At 34.5% G+C, this 17,561-nt stretch overlaps 1 protein-coding gene across 1 annotated transcript; it reads left to right on the top strand.

Annotated features, from left to right (window-relative positions):
• Positions 1-5,217: 5,217 nt before the first annotated feature.
• Positions 5,218-10,326, top strand: LOC130448262 (uncharacterized). Its single transcript, XM_056785546.1, has 2 exons — positions 5,218-5,674; positions 6,929-10,326. Exons 1-2 carry the CDS (start codon positions 5,218-5,220, stop codon positions 10,324-10,326), a joined length of 3,855 nt encoding a protein of 1,284 aa, XP_056641524.1.
• The last annotated feature ends 7,235 nt before the right edge of the window (positions 10,327-17,561 follow it).

Raw genomic sequence — 17,561 nt, forward strand, 5'->3', positions numbered from 1 at the left:
GTGTGCATCTAACTTTGTCAGATATCATCGATTAACATCCACTGAAGCCCATTGAGGGCGATTGTCACCTTGTGTTAATTAAAAATTTTCAAAGTCTATCTTCCTAATTTGAAGTCGAATTTCGACATTTCTTATATATTGGAGTGAGTTTGCATCTAACTTTGTCAGATATCGTCGATTAACATCCACTGAAGCCCATTGAGGGCGATTGTCACCTTGTGTTGATTGAAAATTTTCAAAGTCTATTTTCCTAATTTGAAGTCGAATTTCGACATTTTTCATGTATTTGATTGAGTGTGCATCTAACTTTGTCAGATATCATCGATTAACATCCACTGAAGCCCATTGAGGGCGATTGTCACCTTGTGTTGATTAAAAATTTTCAAAGTCTATCTTCCTAATTTGAAGTCAAATTTCGACATTTCTTATATATTTGAGTAAGTTTGCACTTAAATTTGTCAGATATCGTTGATTAACATCCATTGAAGCCCATTGAGGTCGATTATCACTTTGTGTTGATTGAAAATTTTTAAAGTCTATTTTCCTAATTTGAAGTCGAATTTCGACATTTTTCATGTATTTGAGTGAGTTTGCATCTAACTTTGTCAGATATCGTCGATTAACATCCACTGAAGCCCATTGAGGGCGATTGTCACTTTGCGTTGATTGAAAATTTTCAAAGTCTATCTTCCTAATTTGAAGTCGAATTTCGACATTTCTTATATATTTTAGTAAGTTTGCATCTAACTCTGTCAGATATCGTTGATTAACATCCATTGAAGCCCATTGAGGTCGATTATCACTTTGTGTTGATTGAAAATTTTCAAAGTCTATTTTCCTAATTTGAAGTCGAATTTCGACATTTTTCATGTATTTGATTGAGTGTGCATCTAACTTTGTCAGATATCATCGATTAACATCCACTGAAGCCCATTGAGGGCGATTGTCACCTTGTGTTAATTAAAAATTTTCAAAGTCTATCTTCCTAATTTGAAGTCAAATTTCGACATTTCTTATATATTTGAGTAAGTTTGCACTTAAATTTGTCAGATATCGTTGATTAACATCCATTGAAGCCCATTGAGGTCGATTATCACTTTGTGTTGATTGAAAATTTTCAAAGTCTATTTTCCTAATTTGAAGTCGAATTTCGACATTTTTCATGTATTTGAGTGAGTTTGCATCTAACTTTGTCAGATATCGTCGATTAACATCCACTGAAGCCCATTTAGGGCGATTGTCACCTTGTGTTGATTGAAAATTTTCAAAGTCTATCTTCCTAATTTGAAGTCGAATTTTAACATTCCTTATATATTTGAGTGAGTTTGCATCTAACTTTGTGAGATATCGTCGATTAACATCCACTGAAGCCCATTGAGGGCGATTGTCACTTTGTGTTGATTGAAAATTTTCAAAGTCTATTTTCCTAATTTGAAGTCGAATTTCGACATTTTTCATGTATTTGAGTGAGTTTGCATCTAACTTTGTCAGATATCGTCGATTAACATCCACTGAAGCCCATTGAGGGCGATTGTCACCTTGTGTTGATTGAAAATTTTCAAAGTCTATCTTCCTAATTTGAAGTCGAATTTCGACATTTCTTATATATTTGAGTAAGTTTGCACTTAAATTTGTCAGATATCGTTGATTAACATCCATTGAAGCCCATTGAGCTCGATTATCACTTTATGTTGATTGAAAATTTTTAAAATCCATTTTCCTAATTTGAAGTCGAATTTCGACATTTTTCATGTATTTGAGTGAGTTTGCATCTAACTTTGTCAGATATCGTCGATTAACATCCACTGAAGCCCATTGAGGACGATTGTCACTTTGTGTTGATTGAAAATTATCAAAGTCTATCTTCCCAATTTGAAGTCGAATTTTAACATTTCTTATATATTTGAGTGAGTTTGCATCTAACTTTGTCAGATATCGTCGATTAACATCCACTGAAGCCCATTGAGGGCGATTGTCACCTTGTGTTGATTGAAAATTTTCAAAGTCTATCTTCCTAATTTGAAGTCGAATTTCGACATTTCTTATATATTTTAGTAAGTTTGCATCTAACTTTGTCAGATATCGTTGATTAACATCCATTGAAGCCCATTGAGGTCGATTATCACTTTGTGTCGATTGAAAATTTTCAAAGTCTATTTTCCTAATTTGAAGTCGAATTTCGACATTTTTCATGTATTTGAGTGAGTTTGCATCTAACTTTGTCAGATATCGTCGATTAACATCCACTGAAGCCCATTGAGGGCGATTGTCACCTTGTGTTGATTGAAAATTTTCAAAGTCTATCTTCCTAATTTGAAGTCGAATTTCGACATTTCTTATATATTTGAGTAAGTTTGCACTTAAATTTGTCAGATATCGTTGAATAACATCCATTGAAGCCCATTGAGGTCGATTATCACTTTGTGTTGATTGAAAATTTTCAAAGTCTATTTTCCTAATTTGAAGTCGAATTTCGACATTTTTCATGTATTTGAGTGAGTTTGCATCTAACTTTGTCAGATATCGTCGATTAACATCCACTGAAGCCCATTGAGGGCGATTGTCACCTTGTGTTGATTGAAAATTTTCAAAGTCTATCTTCCTAATTTGAAGTCGAATTTTAACATTTCTTATATATTTGAGTGAGTTTGCACTTAAATTTGTCAGATATCGTTGATTAACATCCATTGAAGCCCATTGAGGTCGATTATCACTTTGTGTTGATTGAAAATTTTCAAAGTCTATTTTCCTAATTTGAAATCGAATTTTGACATTTCTTATATATTTGAGTGAGTTTGCATCTAACTTTGTGAGATATCGTCGATTAACATCCACTGAAGTCCATTGAGGGCGATTGTCACTTTGTGTTGATTGAAAATTTTCAAAGTCTATTTTCCTAATTTGAAGTCGAATTTCGACATTTTTCATGTATTTGAGTGAGTTTGCATCTAACTTTGTCAGATATCGTCGATTAACATCCACTGAAGCCCATTGAGGGCGATTGTCACCTTGTGTTGATTGAAAATTTTCAAAGTGTATCTTCCTAATTTGAAGTCGAATTTCGACATTTCTTATATATTTGAGTAAGTTTGCACTTAAATTTGTCAGATATCGTTGATTAACATCCATTGAAGCCCATTGAGGTCGATTATCACTTTGTGTTGATTGAAAATTTTTAAAGTCTATTTTCCTAATTTGAAGTCGAATTTCGACATTTTTCATGTATTTGAGTGAGTTTGCATCTAACTTTGTCAGATATCGTCGATTAACATCCACTGAAGCCCATTGAGGGCGTTTGTCACTTTGCGTTGATTGAAAATTTTCAAAGTCTATCTTCCTAATTTGAAGTCGAATTTCGACATTTCTTATATATTTTAGTAAGTTTGCATCTAACTCTGTCAGATATCGTTGATTAACATCCATTGAAGCCCATTGAGGTCGATTATCACTTTGTGTTGATTGAAAATTTTCAAAGTCTATTTTCCTAATTTGAAGTCGAATTTCGACATTTTTCATGTATTTGATTGAGTGTGCATCTAACTTTGTCAGATATCATCGATTAACATCCACTGAAGCCCATTGAGGGCGATTGTCACCTTGTGTTAATTAAAAATTTTCAAAGTCTATCTTCCTAATTTGAAGTCAAATTTCGACATTTCTTATATATTTGAGTAAGTTTGCACTTAAATTTGTCAGATATCGTTGATTAACATCCATTGAAGCCCATTGAGGTCGATTATCACTTTGTGTTGATTGAAAATTTTCAAAAACTATTTTCCTAATTTGAAGTCGAATTTCGACATTTTTCATGTATTTGAGTGAGTTTGCATCTAACTTTGTCAGATATCGTCGATTAACATCCACTGAAGCCCATTTAGGGCGATTGTCACCTTGTGTTGATTGAAAATTTTCAAAGTCTATCTTCCTAATTTGAAGTCGAATTTTAACATTCCTTATATATTTGAGTGAGTTTGCATCTAACTTTGTGAGATATCGTCGATTAACATCCACTGAAGCCCATTGAGGGCGATTGTCACTTTGTGTTGATTGAAAATTTTCAAAGTCTATTTTCCTAATTTGAAGTCGAATTTCGACATTTTTCATGTATTTGAGTGAGTTTGCATCTAACTTTGTCAGATATCGTCGATTAACATCCACTGAAGCCCATTGAGGGCGATTGTCACCTTGTGTTGATTGAAAATTTTCAAAGTCTATCTTCCTAATTTGAAGTCGAATTTCGACATTTCTTATATATTTGAGTAAGTTTGCACTTAAATTTGTCAGATATCGTTGATTAACATCCATTGAAGCCCATTGAGCTCGATTATCACTTTGTGTTGATTGAAAATTTTTAAAATCCATTTTCCTAATTTGAAGTCGAATTTCGACATTTTTCATGTATTTGAGTGAGTTTGCATCTAACTTTGTCAGATATCGTCGATTAACATCCACTGAAGCCCATTGAGGACGATTGTCACTTTGTGTTGATTGAAAATTATCAAAGTCTATCTTCCCAATTTGAAGTCGAATTTTAACATTTCTTATATATTTGAGTGAGTTTGCATCTAACTTTGTCAGATATCGTTGATTAACATCCATTGAAGCCCATTGAGGTCGATTGTCACTTTGTGTCGATTGAAAATTTTCAAAGTCTATTTTCCTAATTTGAAGTCGAATTTCGACATTTTTCATGTATTTGAGTGAGTTTGCATCTTGTTCACGCCAGAATTAATTCAAAACTCATGAAAACTGGCAACGCTGTCCGACCAACCGACTACTGAGCGAATGGAAGAAATGAGATAATATAATAAGTTCTGTTGTTAAAGCTATGTAAAAACTTTCTTACAAACAAATGTTAATGTGAACGTGTTAATAATAACTATAATACAAAAAATGGTCCTTACGAGCGGATTATAAACAAAACCAGTGAAAATTCGCAATAAACAATATATTATTAACAACTATAACCCAAAAACAATTTACCACGTGCTGCAAGCAACTATCAACGAGTGCAAAGTGATCGACCAAACAAGTAGTCGATACAATATCACGGCGACCAGACATCAACTCAACTGGCCGACTAGTTCAATTGCAAGAATCAGGCAGTTCGACCGAAATCAGAGTGAGTTTGTTCCAAATTATTTATTTCCGAATTTTTCTTTCCATTTGCGATTTCAAAGCTTCTCTGTTTGTGCTTGAACAATTTGACAATATAAAATGGCAGAACTTGGCAAACTAATAAAGAAAAGAGGTGTAATTAAAGCTCAGTTAACTATTTTCACAAAAGCGGTAAATGAATTTGCAACTATATCTAATTTAAGCCAAACAGAAGTTACAAAATTAAAAGATAGGTTACGTGATGCCGAAAATTATCTTGACGAATTCAAATCATATCAATTAGAAATAGAGTTACAGGATGATATAAATTTAGATGAGCAATTAATCGAACGAGAGAGATTTGAAAATTCATATTATGATGCAATCGCTGTTGCTAAAAACATTTTACAAAGCTACAATAATCACGATAATGATACAAATCTTAGCGTGATTTCAGACAAAGCTTGTTGTAAAAACGAGGGTATAAAGCTTCCGGATATATCACTTCCTAAATTCAGTGGAAACTTTGAAGATTGGTTAGAATTCAGGGACACATATAAAAGCCTTATTCATGATAGTAAAAAATTAGATAATATTCAAAAATTTTATTACTTGCGAAGTGCACTAGGAGGAACAGCAGCGGCGTCCATTTCCAAAATCAAATATACGGCCGACAATTATGAAGTGGCATGGGCCACAATTTCAAAAAGATTTGACAATACTAAAAAATTAATATATGAGCATATTAGAGCTATTTTTTCATTAGAAAATATACAAAAACCGACAGCTGAAAAACTACAAAATTTAGCTGACGATATTCACAAACATTTGGGATCTATTGAACAATTGGGGCAAAATATAACTAATTGGGATCCTCTACTAATTTTTTGGATTACTAATAAATTAGATACTAGCTCAAACCTTGAATGGGAAAGGGAAAATAGAGATCAGGAAGAATTGCCAAAGTTAGATAAATTCCTACAATTTTTACAAAAACGTTCCAATTTTCTTAATATGTTAGAATCAAAGAACAGTCTCAGTTTAAATAAATCAGATTCAAAATTTAGTAATGAGGAAAATAAATTCAATAAACAAAGTAGAGTAAGGTCATTGACCTCAAGTACATATACATGCTCCTATTGCAAGAAAGAGCATTCAATATATCGTTGTGCAGAGTTTCTCGGATTAACAATAACACAAAAAAAAGATTTTGTCAAAAAATCAAATCTTTGCCATAACTGTTTGCGTTCGGGTCACTCTGTCAAACAGTGTAAATTAGGGCCTTGCAAAGTGTGTAAAGCTTGGCACAATACAATTTTGCATGAAAAACTCGAGATAGCGGACAACGCGAGCTCAAGTTCCGCAGCACTAAGCAGTGGCGTAGTGGTACCAGCGGCGGGGCAGGTGCTATTATCTACCGCCTGTTTACTCATTTCAGACAATTTCAATAATTTTCACAAAGCAAGAGCGTTATTAGATTGTGGTTCTCAAACTTCCTTTATAACGGAGGATTTGCAAAAGCGTTTGAATATTGCGACACATAAAACAGATCTTTCAATTTTCGGAATTTCAAACAATATTTCAAAGGTCAGTAAAAGGTGTAAGGTTTCATTTAAATCTATACATACCAATTTTAAAGCGCATGGCAATTGTTATATTCTAAAAGAGATTACAAGTGTGATGCCGTGTTGTCGAATCAACACGCAATCTTGGGCGATTCCAGGTGATCTAAAGCTAGCTGATCCACAATTCAATATTCCCGGACCAGTAGACATGCTCATTGGCGCGGACCTATTTTGGACAATTTTAAGCAATAACAAAATTTCGTTAGGAAAAAATATGCCGCTATTAATTGATACAGTGCTAGGTTGGGTTGTATCTGGGCAAATAAGTACTAACAACGTTGAAAAGGCTTCTTGTAATTTAAGTATAAACCAGGAATTATTAAATTCAATAGCCAAATTTTGGGAAATCGAGGAAATATCTAGCACGCGACAACTTTCTCCAGATGAACAATTTTGCGAGGACAATTTCATCAAAACTACTACCAGAGACGCGAACGGACGTTTTACAGTCACTATACCTTTGAAGCAACAACCTTCTAGTTTAGGTGAGTCGAAAGCTCAAGCCGAAAAACGTTTCTATGCATTAGAACGAAAATTCAGGAGAGATCCAATGCTGCACAGCAGATATATACAATTTATGAACGAGTATAAAGAGCTAGGCCATATGACAATTTGTAACGGCAATGATTCAAGCTTCGAATATTTCATGCCGCATCACGGAGTTTTGAGAGAAGAGAGTTTGACCACAAAACTACGGGTAGTTTTCGATGCATCAGCGCCCTCTAGCAACGGTCTATCCTTCAACAATATTCAAGTCATTGGACCCGTTTTACAAGACGATTTACTATCAATAGTCTTAAGGTTTAGGAAATATAACTATGTAGTTTCGGCAGACATAGTTAAAATGTACCGGCAAATTTCAATAACGCCCGAGCAAAGGCATTTGCAAAAAATTGTATGGCGCGAAAATCCGAGTGATAACCTGGAAGTCTACCAGCTAAATACCGTTACATACGGGCAAGCCTCTGCCAGTTATCTTGCAATACGCTGTTTAGCTAAACTCGCTGAGGATATTCAAGAAATGAACCCGGAAATAGCCGAAATCATTAAGCACGACTTTTATGTAGATGACCTGTTAACAGGTGCACCTACACTTGAGCATGCGCAATACATATGTAAAGCGATAAGTGACACTCTTAAATCGGGATGTTTCGCACTCCGAAAATGGTGCTCTAACGACACCAACGCGCTCAAAAATATAAGTTCAAATGATTTAAAATCCGATATACTAGAATTTGCGCATGATGGCAAAACAAAAACATTAGGCTTGATATGGGTTTGCAATAACGATAAGCTTCAATATAAAATTCATACCAATCCTATAGGTACAAAGGTCACAAAACGCACAATTTTATCTACTATATCAAAAATATTCGACATCCTTGGTTTACTAAGCCCATGTACTATTATCGCAAAAATGATAATGCAAAAATTATGGGAAAATAAATTAGCTTGGGATGACGCTATTCCAAAAGCTATATCTGAAAATTGGGTAAGGTTGGAGAAGGAGCTTCTTATTTTGAACGATCTTGAGTTAAACAGACAAGCTATTTGCAAGAATGCTGTTGAATTACAACTGCATGGTTTCGCTGACGCTTCGGAAAAGGCTTACGGAGCCTGTGTTTATTTGAGAAGTATTGATTCCGATCAAAAGGTTCATGTATCCCTGTTATGCGCCAAAGCAAAGGTGGCACCTATAAAAACAATACCAATCCCGCGGTTGGAATTATGCGCAGCATTGCTTCTAGCCCGCCTAACAGATAAAGCTAAAACTGCTTTGAAAATTCAATTCAAATCTTTCACACTTTGGTCGGACTCAACTATAACTCTAGCTTGGGTACGCACAAGCCCGAATCTGCTAAAAACATTCACGGCCCATAGAGTGGCAGAAATTCAGTCTCTCACTAAACACGCCGATTGGAGGCACATCCCCACCCACGATAATCCAGCAGATATTGCTTCAAGGGGAATATATCCTAGTCAAATTTTAAACTCTGATTTGTGGTGGCGCGGCCCTACTTGGCTAGCTAAGGACCCAAGTTTTTGGCCCAATGACAAGCTGGAGGTGCTTCATGATTTACCTGAACTTAAATCCAGTCTTCTGACCAATGTTGCGCCCCCTACTCTGAGTTTTCCCTTTGAACGTTTTTCAAATTTCTCAAGAATGCAACGAACAATGGCATACATTTTACGATTTAAGGATAATTGTCTTCAGAGAAATCGCAGAAGAGGCGGTTCTCTTACAGTACAGGAGTTAAGTGATTCTCTAAAATGTCTCATTCGAATTTGTCAATCTCAATCGTATTCTACCGAAATTGAAACATTGAAAAATAACAAGCCTTTGAGCTCCCATAGTAATCTATTAAGTCTTAGTCCCTTTCTAGAACCCGATGGTTTGCTACGCGTAGGAGGGCGACTAAAACATTCAAATTACTCCTTTGACAAAAGGCATCCAATTTTGATCAATTCAAAGCATCATTTTTCAAAGCTACTATTTTTACAAGAACATGAACGCCTATTGCATGGCGGCCCTCAGCTGCTCTTAAGCACTATAAGAGAAAATTACTGGGTTATATCCGGTAGAAATCTTGCACGAAAGACTGTTAAGAATTGTGTGAAATGCTTCAAATTCAATGCTAAAACCATACAGCCAATTATGGCCAACTTACCGCGCGATAGAACTAATCCTTCTAGTGCATTTTCAATAGTGGGAGTTGATTACGCGGGGCCATTTATGATTAACGATAAGAAAGGTAGAGGTTGTCGTTTAAGTAAATGTTATATTGGCGTATTTATTTGTTTATCAACTAAAGCAGTCCATTTGGAATTGATTTCTAGCCTTTCTTCAGAATCATTTATTCAAGCGCTATATCGTTTTGTCTCTAGACGAGGCAAACCATCAAAAATATTGTCCGACAATGGAACAAGCTTCGTCGGGGCACAGCGAGAGCTAAAGGATTTTCTAAAACATGGCAGCAACACTATAATCGAGAAATGTAGCTCTCAGAATATAGAGTGGAGTTTTATACCACCCTACTCTCCTCATTTCGGAGGTTTGTGGGAAGCAGCTGTCAAAAGCGTAAAGCATCATTTAAGGCGCGTTTTGACCCAAGTTCATTTATCATTTGAAGAATTTGCCACAGTTCTCGCACAAATCGAGGCGATTTTGAATTCGCGTCCTTTATGCCCACTGAGCTCTGATCCCAACGATTTTGGACCTCTTACCCCAGCTCACTTCTTGATTGGAAGACCAATAATTGCAGCACCTGATCAAGATGTCACCGACATAAAAATGAATCGACTTTCCAGATTTCAGCTCGTACAACAATTAGCACAGCACTTCTGGAACAGATGGAAATCTGAGTACCTTGCGGAGCTCCAAAGACGCACCAAATGGAAGTCCAACCAAGGCCATCTAGTAGAAGATTCTCTCGTTTTAGTGAAAGGCGAGAACACTATGCCCACTCAGTGGTTATTAGGTAGAATCAGCAAGCTCCATAGAGGCCCTGACGGTATCGCTAGGGTCGCTTCTATAAGAACTCCCTCTGGAGAAATCATCAAAAGAAGCTTTCAAAAAATCTGCCCCCTTCCAGTTGACCTTTGAAAGCCATCCTTATGCTTTCAACGCGGGGAGTATGTTCACGCCAGAATTAATTCAAAACTCATGAAAACTGGCAACGCTGTCCGACCAACCGACTACTGAGCGAATGGAAGAAATGAGATAATATAATAAGTTCTGTTGTTAAAGCTATGTAAAAACTTTCTTACAAACAAATGTTAATGTGAACGTGTTAATAATAACTATAATACACATCTAACTTTGTCAGATATCGTCGATTAACATCCACTGAAGCCCATTGAGGGCGATTGTCACCTTGTGTTGATTGAAAATTTTCAAAGTCTATTTTCCTAATTTGAAGTCGAATTTCGACATTTTTCATGTATTTGAGTGAGTTTGCATCTAACTTTGTCAGATATCGTCGATTAACATCCACTGAAGCCCATTGAGGGCGATTGTCACCTTGTGTTGATTGAAAATTTTCAAAGTCTATCTTCCTAATTTGAAGTCGAATTTTAACATTTCTTATATATTTGAGTGAGTTTGCACTTAAATTTGTCAGATATCGTTGATTAACATCCATTGAAGCCCATTGAGGTCGATTATCACTTTGTGTTGATTGAAAATTTTCAAAGTCTATTTTCCTAATTTGAAGTCGAATTTCGACATTTTTCATGTATTTGAGTGAGTTTGCATCTAACTTTGTCAGATATCGTCGATTAACATCCACTGAAGCCCATTGAGGGCGATTGTCACCTTGTGTTGATTGAAAATTTTCAAAGTGTATCTTCCTAATTTGAAGTCGAATTTCGACATTTCTTATATATTTGAGTAAGTTTGCACTTAAATTTGTCAGATATCGTTGATTAACATCCATTGAAGCCCATTGAGGTCGATTATCACTTTGTGTTGATTGAAAATTTTCAAAGTCTATTTTCCTAATTTGAAGTCGAATTTCGACATTTTCCATGTATTTGAGTGAGTTTGCATCTAACTTTGTCAGATATCGTCGATTAACATCCACTGAAGCCCATTGAGGGCGATTGTCACTTTGTGTTGATTGAAAATTTTCAAAGTCTATCTTCCTAATTTGAAGTCGAATTTCGACATTTCTTATATATTTGAGTGAGTTTGCATCTAACTTTGTCAGATATCGTCGATTAACATCCACTGAAGCCCATTGAGGGCGATTGTCACCTTGTGTTGATTGAAAATTTTCAAAGTCTATCTTCCTAATTTGAAGTCGAATTTTAACATTTCTTATATATTTGAGTGAGTTTGCATCTAACTTTGTGAGATATCGTCGATTAACATCCACTGAAGCCCATTGAGGGCGATTGTCACTTTGTGTTGATTGAAAATTTTCAAAGTCTATTTTCCTAATTTGAAGTCGAATTTCGACATTTTTCATGTATTTGAGTGAGTTTGCATCTAACTTTGTCAGATATCGTCGATTAACATCCACTGAAGCCCATTGAGGGCGATTGTCACCTTGTGTTGATTGAAAATTTTCAAAGTCTATCTTCCTAATTTGAAGTCGAATTTCGACATTTCTTATATATTTGAGTAAGTTTGCACTTAAATTTGTCAGATATCGTTGATTAACATCCATTGAAGCCCATTGAGGTCGATTATCACTTTGTGTTGATTGAAAATTTTCAAAGTCTATTTTCCTAATTTGAAGTCGAATTTCGACATTTTTCATGTATTTGAGTGAGTTTGCATCTAACTTTGTCAGATATCGTCGATTAACATCCACTGAAGCCCATTGAGGGCGATTGTCACTTTTTGTTGATTGAAAATTTTCAAAGTCTATCTTCCTAATTTGAAGTCGAATTTCGACATTTCTTATATATTTGAGTGAGTTTGCATCTAACTTTGTCAGATATCGTCGATTAACATCCACTGAAGCCCATTGAGGGCGATTGTCACCTTGTGTTGATTGAAAATTTTCAAAGTCTATCTTCCTAATTTGAAGTCGAATCTCGACATTTCTTATATATTTTAGTAAGTTTGCATCTAACTTTGTCAGATATCGTTGATTAACATCCATTGAAGCCCATTGAGGTCGATTATCACTTTGTGTTGATTGAAAATTTTCAAAGTCTATCTTCCTAATTTGAAGTCGAATTTCGACATTTCTTATATATTTGAGTAAGTTTGCACTTAAATTTGTCAGATATCGTTGATTAACATCCATTGAAGCCCATTGAGGTCGATTATCACTTTGTGTTGATTGAAAATTTTCAAAGTCTATTTTCCTAATTTGAAGTCGAATTTCGACATTTTTCATGTATTTGATTGAGTGTGCATCTAACTTTGTCAGATATCATCGATTAACATCCACTGAAGCCCATTGAGGGCGATTGTCACCTTGTGTTGATTGAAAATTTTCAAAGTCTATCTTCCTAATTTGAAGTCGAATTTCGACATTTCTTATATATTTGAGTAAGTTTGCACTTAAATTTGTCAGATATCGTTGATTAACATCCATTGAAGCCCATTGAGGTCGATTATCACTTTGTGTTGATTGAAAATTTTCAAAGTCTATTTTCCTAATTTGAAGTCGAATTTCGACATTTTTCATGTATTTGAGTGAGTTTGCATCTAACTTTGTCAGATATCGTCGATTAACATCCACTGAAGCCCATTTAGGGCGATTGTCACCTTGTGTTGATTGAAAATTTTCAAAGTCTATCTTCCTAATTTGAAGTCGAATTTTAACATTTCTTATATATTTGAGTGAGTTTGCACATAAATTTGTCAGATATCGTTGATTAACATCCATTGAAGCCCATTGAGGTCGATTATCACTTTGTGTTGATTGAAAATTTTCAAAGTCTATCTTCCTAATTTGAAGTCGAATTTCGACATTTCTTATATATTTGAGTAAGTTTGCACTTAAATTTGTCAGATATCGTTGATTAACATCCATTGAAGCCCATTGAGGTCGATTATCACTTTGTGTTGATTGAAAATTTTCAAATTCTATTTTCCTAATTTGAAGTCGAATTTCGACATTTTCCATGTATTTGAGTGAGTTTGCATCTAACTTTGTCAGATATCGTCGATTAACATCCACTGAAGCCCATTGAGGGCGATTGTCACCTTGTGTTGATTGAAAATTTCCAAAGTCTATCTTCCTAATTTGAAGTCGAATTTCGACATTTCTTATATATTTGAGTAAGTTTGCACTTAAATTTGTCAGATATCGTTGATTAACATCCATTGAAGCCCATTGAGGTCGATTATCAGTTTGTGTTGATTGAAAATTTTCAAAGTCTATTTTCCTAATTTGAAGTCGAATTTCGACATTTTTCATGTATTTGAGTGAGTTTGCATCTAACTTTGTCAGATATCGTCGATTAACATCCACTGAAGCCCATTGAGTGCGATTGTCACCTTGTGTTGATTGAAAATTTTCAAAGTCTATCTTCCTAATTTGAAGTCGAATTTTAACATTTCTCATATATTTGAGTGAGTTTGCACTTAAATTTGTCAGATATCGTTGATTAACATCCATTGAAGCCCATTGAGGTCGATTATCACTTTGTGTTGATTGAAAATTTTCAAAGTCTATTTTCCTAATTTGAAATCGAATTTTGACATTTCTTATATATTTGAGTGAGTTTGCATCTAACTTTGTGAGATATCGTCGATTAACATCCACTGAAGCCCATTGAGGGCGATTGTCACTTTGTGTTGATTGAAAATTTTCAAAGTCTATTTTCCTAATTTGAAGTCGAATTTCGACATTTTTCATGTATTTGAGTGAGTTTGCATCTAACTTTGTCAGATATCGTCGATTAACATCCACTGAAGCCCATTGAGGGCGATTGTCACCTTGTGTTGATTGAAAATTTTCAAAGTCTATCTTCCTAATTTGAAGTCGAATTTAGACATTTCTTATATATTTGAGTAAGTTTGCACTTAAATTTGTCAGATATCGTTGATTAACATCCATTGAAACCCATTGAGGTCGATTATCACTTTGTGTTGATTGAAAATTTTCAAAGTCTATTTTCCTAATTTGAAGTCGAATTTCGACATTTTTCATGTATCTGAGTGAGTTTGCATCTAACTTTGTCAGATATCGTCGATTAACATCCACTGAAGCCCATTGAGGGCGATTGTCACCTTGTGTTGATTGAAAATTTTCAAAGTCTATCTTCCTAATTTGAAGTCGAATTTTAACATTTCTTATATATTTGAGTGAGTTTGCACTTAAATTTGTCAGATATCGTTGATTAACATCCATTGAAGCCCATTGAGGTCGATTATCACTTTGTGTTGATTGAAAATTTTCAAAGTCTATTTTCCTAATTTGAAGTGTAATTTCGACATTTCTCATATATTTGAGTAAGTTTGCATTTAAATTTGTCAGATATCGTTGATTAACATCCATTGAAGCCCATTGAGGTCGATTGTCACTTTGTGTTGATTGAAAATTTTCAAAGTCTATCTTCCTAATTTGAAGTCGAATTTCAACATTTCTGATATATTTGAGTGAGTTTGCATCTATCTTTGTTAGATATCGTTGATTAACATCCATTGAAGCCCTTTGAGGTCGATTGTCACTTTGTGTGGATTGAAAATTTTCAACGTCTATCTTCCTAATTTGAAGTCGAATTTCGACATTTCTTAAATATTTGAGTGAGTTCGCATCAAACTTTGTCAGATATCGTTGATTAACATCCATTGAAGCCCATTGAGGTCGATTGTCACTCTGTGTTGATTGAGAATTTTCAAAGTCTATCTTCCTAATTTGAAGTCGAATTTCAACATTTCTGATATATTTGAGTGAGTTTGCATCTATCTTTGTCAGATATCGTTGATTAACATCCATTGAAGCCCTTTGAGGTCGATTGTCACTTTGTGTGGATTGAAAATTTTCAACGTCTATCTTCCTAATTTGAAGTCGAATTTCGACATTTCTTATATATTTGAGTGAGTTTGCATCTAACTTTGTCAGATATCGTCGATTAACATCCACTGAAGCCCATTGAGGTCGATTATCACTTTGTGTTGATTGAAAATTTTCAAAGTCTATCTTCCTAATTTGAAGTCGAATTCCAACATTTCTTATATATTTGAGTAAGTTTGCATTTAAATTTGTCAGATATCGTTGATTAACATCCATTCGAACTCATTGAGGTCGATTATCACTTTGTGTTGATTGAAAATTTTCAAAGTCTATCTTCCTAATTTGAAGTCGAATTTCGACATTTCTTATATATTTGAGTGAGTTCGCATCTAACTTTGTCAGATATCGTTGATTAACATCCATTGAAGCCCATTGAGGTCGATTGTCACTCTGTGTTGATTGAGAATTTTCAAAGTCTATCTTCCTAATTTGAAGTCGAATTTCGACATTTCTTATATATTTGAGTAAGTTTGCACTACAATTTGTCAGATATCGTTGATTAACATCCATTGAAGCCCATTGAGGTCGATTGTCACTTTGTGTTGATTGAAAATTTTCAAAGTCTATCTTCCTAATTTGAAGTCGAATTTCAACATTTCTGATATATTTGAGTGAGTTTGCATCTATCTTTGTTAGATATCGTTGATTAACATCCATTGAAGCCCTTTGAGGTCGATTGTCACTTTGTGTGGATTGAAAATTTTCAACGTCTATCTTCCTAATTTGAAGTCGAATTTCGACATTTCTTAAATATTTGAGTGAGTTCGCATCTAACTTTGTCAGATATCGTTGATTAACATCCATTGAAGCCCATTGAGGTCGATTGTCACTTTGTGTTGATTGAAAATTTTCAAAGTCTATCTTCCTAATTTGAAGTCAAATTTCAACATTTCTGATATATTTGAGTGAGTTTGCATCTATCTTTGTTAGATATCGTTCATTAACATCCATTGAAGCCCTTTGAGGTCGATTGTCACTTTGTGTGGATTGAAAATTTTCAACGTCTATCTTCCTAATTTGAAGTCGAATTTCGACATTTCTTAAATATTTGAGTGAGTTCGCATCTAACTTTGTCAGATATCGTTGATTAACATCCATTGAAGCCCATTGAGGTCGATTGTCACTTTGTGTGGATTGAAAATTTTCAAAGTCTATCTTCCTAATTTGAAGTCGAATTTCGACATTTCTTATATATTTGAGTGAGTTTGCATCTTACTTTGTCAGATATCGTCGATTAACATCCACTGAAGCCCATTGAGGTCGATTATCACTTTGTGTTGATTGAAAATTTTCGAAGTCTATATTCCTAATTTGAAGTCGAATTCCAACATTTCTTATATATTTGAGTAAGTTTGCATTTAAATTTGTCAGATATCGTTGATTAACATCGATTCAAGCTCATTGAGGTCGATTATCACTTTGTGTTGATTGAAAATTTTCAAAGTCTATCTTCCTAATTTGAAGTCGAATTTCGACATTTCTTATATATTTGAGTAAGTTTGCACTTAAATTTGTCAGATATCGTTGATTAACATCCATTGAAGCCCATTGAGGTCGATTATCACTTTGTGTTGATTGAAAATTTTCAAAGTCTATTTTCCTAATTCGAAGTCGAATTTCGACATTTTTCATGTATTTGAGTGAGTTGCATCTAACTTTGTCAGATATCGTCGAATAACATCCACTGAAGCCCATTGAGGGCGATTGTCACCTTGTGTTGATTGAAAATTTTCAAAGTCTATCTTCCTAATTTGAAGTCGAATTTTAACATTTCTTATATATTTGAGTGAGTTTGCATCTAACTTTGTCAGATATCGTTGATTAACATCCATTGAAGCCCATTGAGGTCGATTCTCACTTTGTGTTGATAGACAATTTTCAAAGTCTATCTTCCTAATTTGAAATCGAATTTCGACATTTCTCATATATTTGAGTAAGTTTGCATCTAACTTTGTCAGATATCGTTGATTAACATCCATTGAAGCCCTTTGAGGTCGATTGTCACTTTGTGTGGATTGAAAATTTTCAAAGTCTATCTTCCTAATTTGAAGTCGAATTTCAACATTTCTGATATATTTGAGTGAGTTTGCATCTATCTTTATCAGATATCGTTGATTAACATCCATTGAAGCCCTTTGAGGTCGATTGTCACTTTGTGTGGATTGAAAATTTTCAACGTCTATCTTCCTAATTTGAAGTCGAATTTCGACATTTCTTATATATTTGAGTGAGTTTGCATCTAACTTTGTCAGATATCGTCGATTAACATCCACTGAAGCCCATTGAGGTCGATTATCACTTTGTGTTGATTGAAAATTTTCAAAGTCTATCTTCCTAATTTGAAGTCGAATTCCAA

This window comes from Diorhabda sublineata, chromosome 8, assembly GCF_026230105.1.
Source record: "Diorhabda sublineata isolate icDioSubl1.1 chromosome 8, icDioSubl1.1, whole genome shotgun sequence".
Lineage (NCBI taxonomy): Eukaryota > Metazoa > Arthropoda > Insecta > Coleoptera > Chrysomelidae > Diorhabda > Diorhabda sublineata.

Excerpts from the sequence above, each read along its gene's own strand:
- LOC130448262 (XM_056785546.1), top strand. The coding sequence starts at position 5,218 with ATGGCAGAACTTGGCAAACTAATAAAGAAAAGAGGTGTAATTAAAGCT. Across the intron at positions 5,675-6,928 it reads TAAAAGCCTTATTCATGATA|GAAAAAATATGCCGCTATTA; the intron begins GTAAAAAATTAG and ends AAATTTCGTTAG.